Here is a 20,044-nt window from a genome sequence, read left to right as displayed (position 1 = left end):
GCCCAGTTGCCAGTTCATTAACCACAAATCATAGTAGGCTGGGGCAACTTAGCAGGAGACAATAATGACTTTGGGGAATTTGGAACCTAACACTAAGGGCACATCCGAGGTGGGGAACTCTGAATGCGGTGGAGACGTATGAAAGATACTAGGGAAGTCAAGACGTGAGGTTATGCTACTCAAATGCTTATATTAGGTCTGTCAGAGGCGATGTAAATTACTATGCAACAAACTGTGAATGAAAGTAAAACAAGGCAATTTCTCAGATGGAAATATACTGGAGTTGATCCAAGCTCGGTTGTTGATGGACTGTGGGAAACAGCCTTGCTTGAAAAGTGCAAACACCCATCAAAGGTTTTGCATTTATAACAGACAACTTCCTTTAAAAGATCATTTTTGGCATTAAGTGGCTTCCCTGTTTCTTGCTGTTTTTCCAGCCAAGCGATCCACACCTGTATGCAATTAAATAGTCAGAAAATGGGGGTAATCGAGGAAAGACGTGTCACAGATTACACAAATAGCGTGTGGTCTTAAAAATTCACACATTTTTGAAAGCCAACAGATCTGTATTCTTCCACACCTATTAGAGTAAATGCTCGAGTGCCATTTATTTGGATGACAGCTACACAACGAGGTGGAAGTTAGACTTTGTAGACTGTCAGTATCCGATTTCCCAGCCTTCCTGAATATTTAAATCCTAATTATGTGATAAAAAAAAATATATATATTGCTGTTTCTACTCTTCGTTCCAGTTTATAATGCGAGTGTCTCCTTTGCTTCAAGATATTTGTCTCAAATGAGTCCACTCCACAGTGTCCGTGACCGTCGTACCAACAGGCGGCTCTTGTTCTTTTATTGCTTCCATTAGAGCATAATGCTTTTAAGTTGCCATTGGAATATGACCAACTGTAAGCAGCTCTACTTCTGTGAATGGAAGCCAGGAGGAGTCCTTCTGCCCATTTGGAGAAAAGAAAAAAGCATTTGATTTGCATGAGTGGCGTAGAAAAGCAGAAGGAGCTGTTTCTGAATGCAGGTCTGCGGTGGTCATCTACGAATGGACAGGAAGGAGTGAAATGCAGATGCAGGCTGAGTGGAAGGTCTGTCTGCTTATTTCTTTCTGTGGGAAATGAAATCACTCACAAACTGATCTCTGCAGGATGAGGACCTCATGGTGGGCTTACTTGTTTCCATAGAGCGGGGAGTCCCTCAGTTCCATAACCTGGCTGTCCGCAGGTGAAGTGGAATGAATGCAGGGATGAATATGCATCAGTAGATGCTGTTCAGAAGTAAATCGTGCGTCACATGCTGTTGTTTTCGATGAAGACTTCATTCCCACCAGTATGAGGTCTTTGTCAGTGTTCAGTACTATGAAATAAAATATTACTGGTATATTTATGAAAAGAATCATTAGAAGATATTAAAAGACATCATTATTTACATAATATTATATAATAATATATAACTGCATGTTATTAATTATTAGTTAAGCATTAGGAAACAGTTAATTCATCATTTATAAAGCATTAATAGACATTTATAAGCAGTTTACAAATACAGATATAAATGCTTTATACCTGATTTAAAAGCATATCTATAATGTATTTAATAATTGTTTTTTTCATACTTTATTGATCAATTGATCAATTGATCAATTTGTCATTTCTAAATTAAGTATAGCATTATTTACACACCAGTTATTAAGGAGTTGTCAGTGGTTCATAAGATCACTTAGAATTTGTAAGTAAAGGATTAATAAACAATTTAAATGTGCGTTCATACATCTTTTTTTTCAGACATATAGTAATAGTTACTTATAGTGTTAATAAATGGTTTATTAACATGTATTTCTACTGAAATTCAGGGTTAATTCAGGTAGTTATAAAACATATGTAGTTGTTAGTTAACTATTTTTGTGAGCTCATCTAAAGTGAGGACTATTTATGCCTTGTAAAGCTTTTACAAATGAGATTTAAAGGCTGTTAATATTTTCTATGTTCTGTATCACTGTGTTGTGTTTGTTTCTGTTTTTTGTTTAGAAGATAACTGAGCCTTTAAATATCCTTTATAAATGCTTTACAAGGCATAACTAGTCCTCACTTTAGATGAGCTCACATAAATAGTTAACTGACCACTACTAAATGCTTTATAACTACCTGAATTTACTACGTTTCTTGTGATCTTATGAATCACTGGCAACTCCTAAATAACTGGTTTGTAAATAATGCTAAACTTCATTGAGAAATGATAAATTGATCATGAATAAAGTATGAAATTACACATTATAGATATGCTTTTAAATCAAGAATAAAGCATTTATATCTGTATTTATAAACTGATTATTATTGTCTATTAATGCTTTATAAATTATGAATCATCTGTTTACTAATGCTTAACTAGTGATTAATAGCATGCAGTTATTATAAAGTGTTACCACTAATATATATAGTGTGACTTTTGTAAATTTAATTTGATACAGACAGCAAAATGTAAGATCTCTGAATTGTTTGCAAAAACAATTTTCAGAAAATGTAATAAACAAAACTAAATGAATAAACTGGTACAGTGTTGGTACACCTGGCCTGATGTTATGATAAATATCATTATGGCCACAGTTTAGTGCCATAAAATGATTGACAGCCAAACCATCTGCTCATCAAGCACCAAGTCATTAACAGCAATGATGAGAATGTCATGCAGATGTATTATTAATAATAATGATAATAATAAAGTATAATATTTGTATGTTGATGAAATATAAATTATATTTTAAAATAATGGAATAAACTGGATTATTTATTAATAATTATTAATTATCCCCAAAATTGAAAACATAAAAAGCTGTTTGACAGTTTATCTTTTAGGGAACACAAAAAGAAATATTAGGTATAACATTCATATTAAAAATTACTTTGTGTGATGAACAGACGGGAAACTACATCAAACGTGACATGACTCACCTTGTTTGTTTAACAGTTGTATTGTTTTGTCATTTATAGTGTTATAATTACATATTGTTATACAAGTACATATTACAGTCATTTACTACTCATCTTTTCTTAGTTTGTGTAGATTTAATAGACTTCATGGAGTTTTACCTCAAGGCTGGCTTCTTTTTGGACCTGATGTGGTACTTTGAGTTATTGCTTTCTGCTTCATATGAATTCCGGTGTGCTTCAAAGACTTTCCCCCGTTCTCTCCTAGTGGAACAGACTCTAGAGTGGGAGGATGTCTTGGATGGTTGCACCTTTGAACCTGACTGATGCTTTTGTGATTGGTCTAAAAATACAGCAGGTAGCCCAGGCTGTCGATATATCAGAGATCTGTCTCTCAGCAGAACGAGGGCGGAAAGACAATCAGTCGTGTTTATTCTATAAAACAAAAAGCTTAGTGCAAACATGCTGGCGTGCTTCTCCGCTCCCCGCTTTCCTGTGTTTGTTCTAGCCTTCATTCGGATTTCTGCAGGAATGCTGGATGTGTTACTTTTGGCATATGGGCTTTTCAAGTGGGAATAGCAAGTGTGGATTTGTATTGTCTTGTAATATAAAAGCAGTCCCATTGACATTTTTGGCCTGGCCTCACAATGTAGCCAATGGACTGGTGCTTACAAGATTCTTCCTATGAAGTGTTGACACTCAAATTGAGCAGATTTCCTGTACAGACCGAGTGGCGCAGGCAGGGCCATATCCTTTTGTTAACCGGGGTGCAAGTGGGTGCAAACATTTGGATAAGAAGGTTAGCAGTATCATGGCTTTTTGTAAGAGGAGGGAATGCCATTGGCATGACTCCCCAGTTCCCACACAAACTGAAACAATACTGAAAGAATAGCAGTTATCCTTGCTGAGTTTTGCCAAAATATGTCAGGAAATGCAGCAAAGGGTAATGTTCAGTTTAAATGAAAACGTATTGTATTGAGCTCAGTAATAGCTGTTTTGGCCATTTACACAAAGGAATTAATATCTGTGTTGGATTCAGACGCTGCCAGCTGTACGTTTCCATCAGTTAACTTGTCCCACTGAGTCCAGGAAACACACACATACAACAGCCTCATCTGATCCCACGTCCAGAGCTCCAGAAGAAAGTGATAGACTATAGACCACACACAAACTCTTCAGCTTTAGATCATAATGCAGTGGAATGCAGAAGGCTGCACACAGTTGAACTAATCAATTACATTGTGTTGATTGGCCAAAATGTATGGCCAGTGATTACTGGTTATGATTCAAAATACTATTATTAATAGATTATTATTAAAAAACATCTGTTATTAGGAATATTATCACAAAATCTTGAAATCATCTAGCCATCTTGTTATCTTTCAATTAGCACAAGTTTTTTTTATTTCTTTTTGAAACTGTTTTATCACAGGCCTGAAGCTTATGCATCTCATTTTTCCCTACAATAAGTGCTAATGCTAATGCTAATCGAAAGAAAACAAGTTGATAAAAAGCCTGAATCCAACATTTGGTGAAAACATTGCATAATGAGAAGTTTATGAGTAATTTTGTTGTGGGTCAGACACAATGCAATACTATTTAAGTCAAATCAATCCAAAATAGCAGCATGTGGGCAGAAATGAATGGCATTTTAAAAATTGCTTGTAAATCTCTCCTTATGCAAGGATATCACCACATATTGGAATTTATCTTGCCACTTTGTTTTCTTTCAGTTAGCACAGGCCGATTTTGTAACCAATTGATCATGGGTTCACTTTATCTGAGTTTATGCACCTCAGTTTTTGCCTGGAATTAGTGCTAGTGCTAATGCTTATTATAAGAACTTGAAAAGCAATCTCTCTTTGTAGGCCAGTCATTTTTTGACTGGGAAAACATTGTCCTAATCATACACCATGCGATAAGATTTCAGTCAAATCAATCAAAAATCACAGCCAATCAGAAGAATGTGTGGGCGGAGTCTCTCTGCAAGGACACTGCACTCGCAAACAAAATGAATAAACACAGTTCTAACATTCATGTTTCCTTATTTTCAGAATCTGAGGTATTTCTTTTTTTTTTTTTTTTTTTTTCAGTATGGCTATAAAGCTCATGCAAAAATGATATTCAAACTCACATTAGACACTAAATAAAGCACATAAGCTGTATCTGAGATGATATTGGCACAGTTTGTATACTTTGTTACAGCTGCCTAGAATTATATATATATATATATATATATATATATATATATATATATATATATATATATATATAAGTCAAACCTGATAACATTAACCTGCATTTTCAGGAAAAGGATGACTGAATGACCAAAGCACAGCTTGAATTTTAAATCAAATGCCTGAGCAAAACTGGCTGATTTTACATCGCCATTGAGATGTATATGAATGCTAATGGCCAGCTCTCTCCAGGTGTTGTATACCTCTTTAAACACAACTGACGTGTTTCAGTGAATCAGATATCACTCTCTGGAGTTCTCTTGAAATAGCCGTTCTGTTTCCACTTTATTCCACAGTCCCTGCTAATGTCTTTATGAGCTCAGGTTTTTGTTGCTTTTGTAATCACACATATGCTCAGTGACCTTCATGGCTTAGAGCCAGATTAATAGCTCCATACGGAGTTAGCGGGACGATCCTCCCTCTTAATCGCCTCTAAATTATGATTAATCATGGAAAAGCAGTCATGAGCGTGTGAGATGTGCAGCTCAGGCCTTTCAGAGTTACTGTAGCTTTAACCTCTGTTTTTACATCAGGGGAATGTAATTCTGTCTAACTTTTGTTTCATGGGTTTAGTCTTACTGACCTAGGGATATGCCGGAATCAAATTTTCATGTTGCAATTAATTGCTAATGCTTTTATCACAGTATTATCACAATATTAAAATTTAGTTTAAAAAATGTATATAGTATAACTTTTTTTCTTATAAAAAAAATAACTATGCAATAAAGCAATACAGAAAAAATATATAACTTTAAAATTTTATGTATGATTATTTATAAAACATAGTGAACCCTATATTAAATCTACTTCATTTACAGTATAATGGACTGTATCATATCTTGAAATTGTTTTTTTAAGATCTGCACAGTATCTTACTACAGCTTGTGAGTGGTTAGATTTTGAGTGTTTTTTAATTTTACACAGCTTTAAGTGCAAAAGAACGATCAAGAACAATAGGTGTCACTTTACAATAAGACCTTATTAGTTAAACTTAGATAACACTTTAACATTCACCATGAGCAATAAGCTACATTTGCTACAGAAGTTATTAATCTTTGTTAAAAAATACAAGTGTTAGTTCATGTTAGTTCGATTTTAACAACGTGTTATTAAATATTTGAATACCTAAGATTAATGGATGTTCAGAATTATTTTTAATTGGCAGTTTAACTAATGAATTAATATTAACTAATGAATCCCTAATGTAAAGTGTGAACGAACAATAAAGAATCAAAAGACTTTCAAACAATATATAGGGTATGTTGTAGTCTATATTAAAATGTTAAAAAAGTTTGAAAATTAATAGCCTATTAAGTCTAAATATTTAAGTATGTGTCGCTGTGATGAACATCATATCAAATCCACAAATCCTAATGGCTATTTAAATACATTTTAGAAAGAAGAGCAGCTGCTATATTTATGGGGTTTCCAAGTTAACCCCCGCGCGTCTCTCATGTGTTCCTCATGTGCTTCTCATGTGTGCTTGTTTACAGCAGTGTTGTGCATTTTTACCAGTTGATGGGAAAATTATTCTTGATGCATTCCAAATTCAGAATAATGTGTAATATATAATTATTCATGGTATATAGAAGTCCACAAGATAACAATATCATGCATATTCATTACTGTGAAATATCACATTAATGAATAACGGCACATGTCTAGTGTGACCATGATTTTTCGACATGGTACTGTGATAATGCAATGTTGTCTTCTACCGTAACTCTACCATGAATAAAACATGATATGTTAGAGATACTATTTAAATGCCTTAGTATATGAATAAAAATTCCTGCACACACACACACACACACACACACACACATATATATATATATATATATATGTGTGTGTGTGTGTGTGTGTGTGGATGCAATATAAATAAAGTTAATTGATTTTAAATAATTGAACATTAAGGAGAAAATCACATGGATACATTAATGGCAAAAATGGGAGGGGGGGGGGTGCAATATATTTAATAGTTGCTAATATTAGTCCCTCAGCTGCATATTGTGGTTGTGCTTATGATCTTGTGATGTTGTTGTCCATATATCTTTGTACATCCTTACAAAGAGAACAACTGACTAAACCAGCAAACCAGTTCAAAAGTGGCCCCAGACAAAAGCAGGCAGTGATAACTTGATTTTCAATAATTCATGCGCTCTTAAACCTCTGTGTGGGATATGAGAAAGTATTCCTGCCTGTGGTTATTGATGAAGGCATGCCAGTTAAAGGCACTGCCTGCTCTAGGTTTTATTATTGACTAAATGATTGATTTAAACCCTCATAATTAGCCGACCTAATTTAATAAAAGTGCAATTTAATGATACTGCAGCCCTACCGAAGCGTGCTGTGGCAATGATAGATATGCCTGTATGTGCGTGTATGGAATCACAACTGACAGATGATGTATTCAGTACAGATGTGTTTCAATGACAGAGAGAGAGACAGAGAGACATTGACATTTGTCCCGTGTCCCCCTGCGGGTCACTCTAGCAAACTTCTGCTCTCCTTGATCTAGACAAATACGAATTAGCTCACGCATCTGATTTAATTTACTTAATAGCATTAAGAACCTGTTTGCCTTTAATTTGTGCAAAGTAATCCTCAACCGAGCCAAACTTTTATGCACCATTAGTGGTGTCTTAGAAAAAACAAAGGGGAGACAGGTTTAAAGGTGCTGTTGTCTTTGTTGATTTAAGCAAAAGGAAATAAGAGCTGAAATGCATTGGTGGAAATAAAACTTTGCTCATTGAATCACAGGATGCCAAGTTTCAACTGCTGCCTGATTTGTTTATGAGCATTCAGCTGTTTGCCAAGTCTAGCAGCTCTGTTTCTGTGGCTCACATTTTGGTGTTTAGTCATGTTTTGTTTTGCTTTTTTGTGTGTATTTTGTGTTTTGCTTTTTGATTTGTGGATGTTGTCTTTTATTTTTTTGTGCTTTTTTTTTTTTTTTTTGCTTCGTTTTTTTTTATTTTTTTTTATTTGTTAAACAAATTAATGACTAAAAATAATGTTAAGTCTTTGAGAACGGGTTTCTCAAGCTAGGTAATGCGTTAGACCAGGGGCTCATCTCCTGTTTCCAAAATGCTAAACTAATTCCACATTGCACAAGGGGCAAACAACTTTGCGCCCGTTTCACATATAATCCGTCTGGAGTGCGTATGCGTTTCGTATTTTTTCTACGTACCCATGTAAACGGATTCCAGCGTTCACGTGGTTGCGGTCCGTCAGTGCGTTCCAGGAGTGGTGCGTCTGCAGCAGTGCAGCGATCGTTCACGTACCGAGTAGCGGACTGCAAACGCGTCCTGTGTGAAAGCACAATGAGTATGAGTCCGTGCTGCTTCTGCACCACATACGTAACGCACACGGACTGAATACGCACTGCAGACGGATTTTGTGTGAAACAGACGTGCGTCTTGTCGAGGTTTCCATTGGGAAGCTTCTTAAAAAAAATAATAATTCCCTAAAGCAAACCCGGCGGCTTCAGCTACATCCATGTTAGCACGTCACATTTGATGTGGTAATTTCACCCAGGGGGCCAGGGTTTCATATTTTTTGCGTTGTGTATTTTTTTAAGCACCCATGATAATGGATCAGAGCGTTCACACTGCACGTGGTTGCGGTCCGTCAGTGCGTTCCAGGAGCAGTGCGTCTGCAGTGCGTTTACGTACAGAGTCTATTTTTGCTGTGCTGCAGGCGCTGAATTAAAGTGACAGCGCATTGTTCACGGTAAAAATTAACATGGATTGACACGGAAATGAAGTAATTCCACAATACATGTATACTAATTAAAGCCTACTGTGTTTCACACGCAACACATGGGTTTTGGCTAGATTTAAAACAAGTAAAAGAGCAACTTTAGAGAAACAAGGTAACATAATATATGCACTTTTATAGAGGCAGAAAAACAAATATCCTTTATCCTTCAATGATCCAATTCAACCGTACAATACAACCTCTCTCCCCAAAAAAACAAAAACAAATTGCTCACTATAGAGTCCTCTCCTGCATGAGGCAAAGAAAAAGAAAAGAGAAAAAGATGAGAAAAAGTAAAATGACAGTAACTTAACATATCAAATTAACTTAATAACACAATTAGTTACTTTTTAGGGAGTGTCACAATATTGTAATGCATTACTTTTAAAAGTAACTTTCCCCATACACAGTGCTTAGTAGTAAAAATCTATTCAATTTGATTTACTTCCAGTCAACAAGTCTTAAACAATGAAAAATAAAGATTAATTTGTGCAATTATAGCTTCTTTTTGTAGCGTTGTTGATGTTGGTTTGTATTGATGGGTAGGATCTTTTATCCGTGTGGAGGACATGACAAATATTCGGATGAAAAACAAGTTAATCTAAGATTTAATCAATACACAAAGATGACAGCCATATTACGAAGCCTGATTACGGGCATGCATTAATGGATTTTGCAGTCCCTGTTAATATCCCCTGTGACATGATAAGTGTATGAAACGTCTTTACCAAATGGGCTATATTTTCTCATTTGACACTCCAAATAAACAGTGGCACAAACCAACCACAGTGGGACAGTGTTCGCATAAGTAGATTACAGTAGTGACTCTTTAGTCATCATTTAGGTCCTTTTAGCATTTGTTTCCCCAAAACAAATACAAATAAGAGTCTTGAAAATGTAGTGAGTAGTGTGATCCATTGACTGTTGTAATGAAGATTTAGTTTAACGGTGGGATGAAATGACCCTGTGTTTGAGAGAAAGATGTGAAAAACCCAAGTCACATTCAATTAAATTGAGGTAATAGGAGTTGCCTCTGAGGCACAGACATACTATAATGGTCCATTGTGGCGCCCACAGCAGGGCCTTTCATCTCCATTTTTTGGAAAACGCCTGTTTTTGGAGTATGCATGGGCTTGATTTTTCTTTTTCTTTATTATCTTGATTCCTCCCCATCAGAAAGACTCATTGGGATTTAGTTATGCATTACCTACCGACCCCAACAGCTCCTCATAAGGGTCACTAGTGCTTCCAACCAGACACGAGAAGTTTCGGACAGCTGCAGTATTTCTCACGCTGGACTAATTTGTTATGTTTGGCTTATTCCATGTTGTTTTTTGGGCGTTTCGCTGAAGGTTGTTACCAACTTTTGTATGTAGTCAGGAATTGGAGTGAGGTCACTATTATTGGAGGTCATATATATTTGGACAATCATTGTTTGAAAGACTCTGTGCAAATTGCCAGCTTCCTTATATTTACTTTACGGCACATTTCCAGCACTTTATGTTGGACAAGAAAATAGTCCTTCGGTCAGTTCTGGGTTAAAAATGCAGAGCTGTATCTTCGTGTATAGATCTCAAAATATATTTCCTCAAAATACATCTGTTCCTGAGAACATTGGTGAGCAGAATGGAAAATAATACAGATTACTTTTTGTAGCAGTCTCACAAAGCCCATATCAAAGGTCTAGTCTAGTCTTCTGTTTATTTCTCAAAGCAAAGAAATCAAAGTGAAAGTTAAAGATTAGGCTAATTTAAGCAGTCTTTTCTTATGGTAGGGTCCTTACTTGGTGATTACAACTGATCTTCCAGACATATAATGACTCCCAATAAGATTGAACTGTCATTTTTGTGTAATGTTACACAGTACAAACTCCTGTGTGTAAATGCAACCTCAGACCCAATGCTAGAGGCCAGACCTCTCATGTCACACCACTGTCACTTTCCTGATTTCATCTGCTTGCTCTGGAGGTCAGACACTGTTTGTCTCCACAGACGTGCCCTTCAGGCCCTTTCAGCGAGGCATCCGTAGGATTACACAGGCCTCTGTTTTGATTGTATCCAGCATTCTGGAGATATCACCCGTTTGCTCCTATAATCCAAGTTCCCTGTGGAAAACTTTCTCCCTCCAGCTCCTCACAATGTGACCAACCTCCTGCGTCTGCCAGGAGCAATAATCTAATGCACTGTCTGTCTAATCGCCAGCTTTGTAACCTCTGGCTTCCTGTAACTGCTGCACTCAGATGCTTCTGGCCTTCACCCAAGCTCACAAACCCTCTCATATCAGCAGAGCCCTAAAGCACCCGGATGACAGCGGTGGATTCGTCCCTTACAGCTCGTGTCAATCATCGCCTCTGGGACACCTAGAAAATGACCTTTTCCCCCTGCGCTGGGCTGATGCAGGAGTTTGCCTTTGGTTCTCTCGTCTGGCAGGTGTTCAGAACCGGACAGTGGAGCGTCTGGCGTCCAGCCTGCTTTTCTCTGTCTGTCATTACCACCACCACAGGCAAAGTGACACTTTGTGTTCTGTGCGAGGGACTTTGTGACAGGGACCTTTCTCTGCTTTCCTCGACCGGCTCTCAGGGTCCAATGTGACGGCCTTCGCCGCTCCAATTTATCTCTCATTGCTAATAAGCTCATTCTCTGACTGCAGACAGCAGAGTTACAGCTGAATGGAGACACTCCTGCAATGAATCTTGCACTCCACCAGCTACAAAATCAAATAACATCAAATATATATATATATATATATATATATATATATATATATATATATATATATATATATATATATATATATATATATATATATATATATACATACGTGCACATATTACTTTTTTTATAACTCCTTTATTAAATTAAATTTATGCATTTAGCAGACGTTTTTATCCAAAGCAAATTTTTACCTATCATGTGTTCTCTGGGAATCGAACCCGCAACCATGCGCTTGATAGCGCAATGCTTTACCAATTGAGCTACAGGAACCTTTATCTGCTTATATATTCCCTTTGTGGATATGTTAACATAGTATATAGTTATATTATCCCAAATTGCCATGTAAATAATGTCTTGTTGATTTTCTGCATTTTAAAGCAGACTCATACATTATCATGCTGTAAATATCTGATAATTACAAAGACTGAAAATCAGTGAGATGTATATACCTGTAAGTTGGGATTTTGACCCTAATCGATGCTTTAATTCTCAATGCAGTGCTGTTTGATTGACAATTCTGGATCAAATATAATTAGGATTTGTTTTCTGTCCCAACACTGCAATGTGAAGGCAAAACTCATGGTATTGGATGTTGAGTAGCTATTCCTTCAACTGTGTTTGGAGAGGCAGTTGACTCATTTCCAGCAGAATAAGGTAACAGACCTGCCATCACTTTATCCGAGGTTTGCTAATAAAATTTTCATGACCTCCACTTCATTCTTTAACCTCTACAACAATCAAAAATAGAGGCAGATGAAAATAGGACTCCAGTCATCCTCTTCAGAGCGGCGGAAGTGTGTGGTGGAGGGTGACTGTCTGAAAAGACTGAATGCATTTCCATATAAAGACGGAGAAGCGCTTATTTAGATGTGCTTGACATTTTGGTGAGAGGGGAAGGTTAAGGGTAAGACTGCTGGAATATTAATGTCTGTGGCTAACAAACCATTGCAGAATCTGGCCCGTGTCTAGACACTCACTTGGCTTTGGAAATGATCCACAGCCAAGGGTTCGAGTGGAATTAATGTGTGGAATATATTCAGATGTCATTGGATAAACTCGATTGAGGGATTGTTGTTAACCTTTGGTCCCTCATTCATTCATTCCTTCATTTGTTCGTTCATTAATATAGTTTTTTTTTTTTTTAGCTCAATAAACTGTTTGCATACACAGAATATAACCAAGTGTGGTGGATAGGAATATTTTCTTATGTCTTTTTTTGTTTTCATGCAAAGCTATGGAATCTTGATTATGTGTATTGACCGTATGCTATACAGCGGCCTGGACATTTTGATGCATATTTTTGCAGTGTTGTTGAGATAGTCTTCTAGATATTTATTATTATTATTATTATTATTATTATTTTATTTTTTATTTTTTATGTTTTTAGTTAAAGTTTTGGGAATATTATTATTATTATTATTATTATTATTGTTGTTTTTGTTGTTGTTGTTGTTACTATTATTAATTTAGTACATTCAAGTAAACTAAATAAAAAAAATAGATATGTTACCTTAGAAACTTGGTGACATAAAATTTTCAATTTTACCTCAGTTAACGTTTATTTTATTAGCTTAAAAAAATGTCAATATGAGATAATTTTGAGATAATTTTCTGGATTTTTAGTGATATTTACATTTTTGCTAAGCATGTAAAAATGCTTATTTATTTATTTATTGCTATCTCTGAGACTCATTAAGGCAAGGATTAAATACAATTAAGATATACAAAAGAAATGTAAAGAGGGCCTTTGTTTCTTATTCGGCATGACTAATCATTTCAAAGATGGCAGGAAACAAAAGCATTTAATCTTTCAAAGAAAGCTGACATGCTTTTTGTGGTCAGTCTGTCAATATGTTTGATGAGAGTCCAGCCTCCATTATTTGACAGGACCTTATTGTTCTACATTCTTCCAAGAATTGTAAATGACATCTGCACATACAGGACGTGTCAAGGGGTTGAGAAATAGAAAGACAGAGAGATGGAAATTAGATAAGGATAGCGAAAGAAACAAATGAGCATCCACTCAACTCTTCTCTTATTCGATTAGCAGCAGACCTGAGTGCGGCCAGAGCCCAGACTGATTGATTGAATATGAATAATCGATTACAGCCATCTTTTCTGAGGATTGCTCTAATGTCGCGGCTGTACTCTCAGTCACTCTGATTTAAACCAGCAGCCATTTCACTCATCTGTCACTCAATTAGATTAGAGCCAGCCAGAGATCGGCTGCTTCATGTGAGATGTGACTCACAGTGTGTTTCTCTCGTGCTCCACAGGAAGAAGAAGAAGAAGACGAGGAGAGAGCAGACAACGGGAGGAACGGCAGGATAGAGCCGGTGGGACGGGCAGATTCATGTGTGGAGTCAGCTTCACTCGAGTGAGTCCTCTCAGGAATATGAACAAATGATTCGGGATCTGCTTTCTGTCATTCTCACAACCAACAGAATCCAACAAATCTTTGTTTTCTACTAAAATGTCTTGAAAGGTAGTCCACATAAAAAAACAATAAAAAAACAACAACAATACTGAACACAAAATGAGATATTTATGTTAATGTCCAGGCTGCCTTTTCCCATGTATTGAAAAACTGTGGTCAGTGACTATAATGGAACTAATTTAAGAAATGTATGAAATGTCAGATATGTGTTCCTGTAGCTCAAGTGGTAGAGCATTACGTTATCAAGCACAAGGTTGGGGGTTCGATTCCCTGGGAACACATGATAGGTAAAAATGTATAGCCTGAATGCACTGTAAGTCGCTTTGGATAAAAGTGTCTGCTAAATGCATTAATTTAATTTTATTTTAATTTAAGCTATATACATATATATATATATATATATATATATGTGTGTGTGTGTGTGTGTGTGTGTGTGTGTGTGTGTGTGTGTGTGTGTGTGTGTGTGTGTGTGTGTGTGTTTTATATAAAATAATAGTATTCATGTTCTTTATTAATATTTTGAATTAGTATTTAATTTTAACTTTTTCATTTTAATTGTAGTTTTCTTTGAACGCGCACACACACTCTCTCTCTCTCTCTCTCTCTCACACACACACACACACACACACACACACACACATATATATATATAAAGGTCCTTCTAAAAAAATTAGCATATTGTGATAAAGTTCATTATTTTCCATAATTTAATGATAAAAATTAAACTTTCATATATTTTAGATTCATTGCACACCAACTGAAATATTTCAGGTCTTTTATTGTTTTCATACTGATGATTTTGGCTACAGCTCATGAAAACCCAAAATGCCTGTCTCAAAAAATTTGCATATTTCATCCGACCAATAAAAGAAAAGTGTTTTTAATACAAAAAAAGTCAACCTTCAAATAATTATGTTCAGTTATGCACTCAATACTTGTTCGGGAATCCTTTTGCAGAAATGACTGCTTCAATGCGGCGTGGCATGGAGGCAATCAGCCTGTGGCACTGCTGAGGTGTTATGGAGGCCCAGGATGCTTCGATAGGGGCTTTAAGCTCATCCAGAGTGTTGGGTCTTACATCTCTCAACTTTCTCTTCACAATATCCCACAGATTCTCTATGGGGTTCAGGTCAGGAGAGTTGGCAGGCCAATTGAGCACAGAAATACCATGGTCAGTAAACCATTTACCAGTGGTTTTGGCACTGTGAGCAGGTGCCAGGTCGTGCTGAAAAATCCAGTGGCTCTGGATGTTTCTACTCCAGACTCAGTCCACTGCTTCCGCAGGTCCCCCAAGGTCTGGAATCGGTCCTTCTCCACAATCTTCCTCAGGGTCCGGTCACCTCTTCTCGTTGTGCAGTGTTTTTTGCCATACTTTTTCCTTCCCACAGACTTCCCACTGAGGTGCCTTGATACAGCACTCTAGGAACAGCCTATTCGTTCAGAAATGTCTTTCTGTGTCTTACCCTCTCGCTTGAGGGTGTCAATGATGGCCTTCTGGACAGCAGTCAGGTCGGCAGTCTTACCCATGATTGTGGTTTTGAGTAATGAACCAGGCTGGGAGTTTTTAAAAGCCTCAGGAATCTTTTGCAGGTGTTTATAGTTAATTAGTTGATTCAGATGATTAGGTTAATAGCTCGTTTAGAGAACCTTTTCATGATATGCTAATTTTTTGAGATAGGAATTTTGGGTTTTCATGAGCTGTAGCCAAAATATATATATATATTTATTTATTTATTTATTTTTTTTACAAATTTTAATTGGTTTTAGTTTCATTTTTTTTACTGGTTTAGTATAATAGCCCTGATGTGTGTTCCAAATGGTGATTTTTAGGTGAATTAGTCTTAAACTATCAGGAAACGATGACTGTTTAACAGACCGCAGATCTTGTGCTCATCTTTTTTGCTGATGTTTGTGGTCCTCTCTTTATCCCATGTGTTCATGCCAGAGGTTTTCTCTCAGGTGTAGTGTGCGCTCCCTGACTGTTAAAAACACAGAACTGGCTCAATCTGATCCTAATCACTTAATTGAAGTGTCTGTTTGGGTCGTCCATCGACCCGTGTGTTTTAATGGCCCCTGGGGTTATAGATGGACTCGTGCTGGACTGGATCTAAACTAGCCTTAGCTTGCAACTCATAGCTACTCATAGCCGCTCTGTCATGCTCTAAACTTTCTATGTATCGCCTTTTCTCTGTTTACTTGGTTTCTCTTGTTTTGTTTCTTCTCTCATTGCCCTCATTTCTCAATGTCCCTAGTGAAATGTTGAAGCCGGTTGAGGTGTCCAATGGCGGTGGGCCGCTAGGAATCCACGTGGTGCCTTTCAGTGCCAGAGACAGAAGGTAAAGCTTTACAAAACCACATTATCTTCACCGAATTCATTTTATTCTTGTGAACTCATTCCATAGGCCATTTAAAAACATAGATATTTTCCTTCCTTTCAGTGTTGTTTTTAAAGGGAAAGTTCACCCAAAAATGAAAACTTGCAGTTAATTTATTCACCCTCAGGCCATAGAAGATGACCGTAGGTAACTTTTTTCTTCAGCAAAACGAGGCCATGATCCACAGTGATTCAGAAAATACAAGTCAATGGCTACTGGCACTTTGAGAGTCAAAAAAGCATGTACAGGCAAGACAAATTAAAATACCAATGGCTCCCGACGATATATTGTGGTCTTAAGAAGTGCAACAGCCAGTCATTATTTACAGCATTATTACCTGTGCTCCAGAGCCTCAGGCACGAGATAAAGAGTGACGATCGGTTCTTCAGTGAATCATTCTGAACCAGTTTGACCATTTTAGTGAACTAAACTCACTTTTGGAAGCCCGATAGTCACTCTAATAGCTGTGTATCTGATCCTGTGATGAATGAACAGATTCAGCGCTCCAGTACCTCCAGCAGTCACTGAACTGAGGAAACGGTTTGACTCGGACTGAAGACAGATGAGCTGATAATGAGCTTGAGTGAACCGAACGCTTGAATGAAAGTTTTTATGCTTTATCTTGGTTCCAAAGAGTTGAGCCATCTATCCAAAAAGTCTCGCTTCCGGTGTGGTGCATTTGTGCTGCCTCTTCACTGATACGTTCACATAATCAAATTTCCCCGTTTGCCTTAGATTACAGGTAATAATGTTGTGAATAATGTTCAGTTTCTTGCACAGACCGATCCGGTTGGGTCGAGCCATGGATATGAATTTTGTGTTCCTTGATGTGCTTTTTTGACTCTAAAAAGTGATTGCAGCCATTGACTTGCATTTTATGAATCACCAACGACCATGGTTTCAGCTAAACTTCTTTACTATTCTGAAGAAGTAAAAGAGTCACCTCTTGTCATCTTGTATGGCCTGAGGGCGAGTAAATGAACAGTAAATGTTAATGTATGGGTGAACTGTCCCTTTAAGACTCGCAGGTTGTGTTCTGGAGCAGCTTGTGTCTGTAATCCTCAGTTGTGTCCTCTGCATCTTCAGATTTCTCTCATATCTTGACAAGTTTCCCTCAAGGTGTCTATGCAGAAGTTGACTTTTATTCCCCAGCATGTACCATCCATTTAAGGTGGTTTTTCATCATTCCTCAAGCATGTGTTGACAGTATGGGCTCCTCTTGAACAGGTTTGCATCTTCTATAACCACATTCTCCAGCTGAATAATGAAAGCAAAGCTACAGCAGCTCAGATTCTCTATAAGGACACAGAAAGAACAGAATGGGACTCTGCTAAACACTCTGTGCCCCTCCAGAAGGACAAAGGGGACGTGGGGCATGGCGCTGAATAAATTAGGCAGCTTTATTGGAGCAAGAAAAGCCTCAATCCGGCCAAGCCAATCCGTCTAAACTGCTTCACCCAATCTGACTAAAAGCTCATCCATATTATTGGTCATTCACAACAGCCAAGGTCAGCTGTGGGAAGAGAAGCGAAATGATGAAAGGAAGGTGCACATGAATGAAAAACTGTTCTAATGTAGTCAGTGACGACTATAAAGGGTATTCAGAGAGCTGTTTATTAGCAATAAAAATGCACAACCTCTTCAGGCTTAATGTGATGCTGGTTTATGAAATGAATGCCAAGCCTCCTCAAAAAAGCTATAACCCTTTGACTAGGTTAAGTTTCAGTATATACAATTATAGTTTTATTATTATTATTTTAATATCCAAAAACTAATATTTAGAATCCAACTCTAAATAGTAACCCAGTCTTCCAAGGACATTCCTTCATAATTGACACAATAATAACTACTATATCAGAACAACAACAACAACAATATTATTATTATTATTATTATTATTATTATTATTATTATTATTATTATTATTATTATTATTATTATTATTGTTGTTGTTGTTGTTGTTGTTGTTGTTGTGTAAATAATAAAAAAAATATTATTGGGTTACTATTTAGAACTGGGTTCTAAACATTTGATTTTAAAAACTTACAAATAAAATGTATGTATTTATTTATTTATTATCAATGATCTGTTATTGTAGATCTTATTGTGTCCCTGTGTAAATATTAGTTATTGGACATTTGTCAAATGAAATTGTATTATTATTATTATTATTATTATTATTATTATTAACTCTATAACCTTTATTGCACAGCCTGCTATGAATATAATTAAAGTCTTGATTTATGCATATTTTCATAAATAGAAACATTTTTCTGTGCTCACATTCTGTAGCAATTTGTCCTTGTCAGTGTGTCCTTGAATGAATCTGAGGGTAAATTGTAAATTGTCCCTCATCTGATACTCTAGTTAATATCTAATCAGAACTGTCAATTACACTCAAACAAACACAATGGCACAGCTCCTCAGCAACAGCGTGATGACTTCATCAGCTCATCTCGTGTGATTGGTGGGATGTGTTGAATGTTAACTCATTAGCATCTTGAAGAGGGCACGAGGTGACAGCAAGGGCTCAGAGTGGCTTCTCTCTGCCAACATCATGAGTCATGTGACATCTCAGAAAATGACTTAGACACAGAGTCTTGCAGAACCGTGACTCCAGTAACGAGATCTGATCACATGACCAGCGTTCACCGCAAACAAGGCAGGGTCTAATTGCTCGGCATAAATGGGTCCTGATTGTGCAGTTATTCTATTAAAGACAGTGGATAAGAACAGGTGTTCTCCTCCTCTTCAGTCTTCTGGGCCATCACTCAAGAGACGGTGACTCTGCTTATGCTAAAGCCATCAGAAAGTGGGATACTTGCATAAATGTGTTGCATAGGCTTACTTTGATGGGAAAACTCACACTTTTGAATAAATACTCTGCCAGGACTGAGATATATATGTCTAAATAAATGGAAAATAAAACACAAAATGCTAAAAACTAAAATTAGACATTATATTCTTTGAATTTAAGCATTGCAACACTGTATTGCACAAAATGAATAATTTTAAATTGTGTTTAGATGTGTTTAGATTTTTAGACTGATAACCACAATTGAATTAAATGGCCAAAATTTAATTTAAAGGAATTATTTTGTCTTAATAAATAAAACAATTGCAAAACCTAAAAACAATTGAGTTGCATGACTGCAATATAGAGTACAGTACCAAAAAAAAGAGGCATAATTATGTCAAGATAATTTAACAGCATGTCTACCTTCTTAAAAGATGAAGTGAAAAAAACTAATCTAACAAACAAGGGAAATGCTAATACACAATTACATATCTACTTGCAAATAGATTAGTGTTGATTTATTATACTGTAGGTTAATGATATATCTTGCATCCTCAATGTTAATATTTAGCATTAATGCTGGCCATTCATAGTTTCTTTTCATTTGCAGCAGAAAGTAAAGTGCACATCCTGTCGGCCATATTTGTTGCGTGTTTTGAAGTCATTTAGAAGTTCAGAGCGACCGCACCTAAAGTCTCGGTTTTAAACTAATGACTAATGAGCCTCTACAGATCGTCCATCAGTCCAGTGGGAGCTGAACTAATGCTCACTCTTCCCCACAGCTGCTCCACA

At 36.6% G+C, this 20,044-nt stretch overlaps 1 protein-coding gene across 2 annotated transcripts in view; it reads left to right on the top strand.

Moving 5' to 3' along the window:
• pard3aa (par-3 family cell polarity regulator alpha, a) overlaps positions 1-20,044 on the top strand; it is a 415,020-nt gene that overhangs the window by 184,994 nt on the left and 209,982 nt on the right. For both annotated transcript variants that reach the window (XM_052542320.1, XM_052542319.1), the window contains exons 6-7: positions 13,920-14,020; positions 16,333-16,416. In XM_052542320.1, the coding sequence (XP_052398280.1) occupies positions 13,920-14,020; positions 16,333-16,416 (185 nt within the window). The remainder of the gene's footprint in view (positions 1-13,919; positions 14,021-16,332; positions 16,417-20,044) is intronic.

The sequence above is a fragment of the Carassius gibelio genome, chromosome A24 (assembly GCF_023724105.1).
Source record: "Carassius gibelio isolate Cgi1373 ecotype wild population from Czech Republic chromosome A24, carGib1.2-hapl.c, whole genome shotgun sequence".
Taxonomy (NCBI): domain Eukaryota; kingdom Metazoa; phylum Chordata; class Actinopteri; order Cypriniformes; family Cyprinidae; genus Carassius; species Carassius gibelio.
Note: the sequence above shows the minus strand (reverse complement) of the source record. Positions and strands in the feature narration are given on the sequence as shown.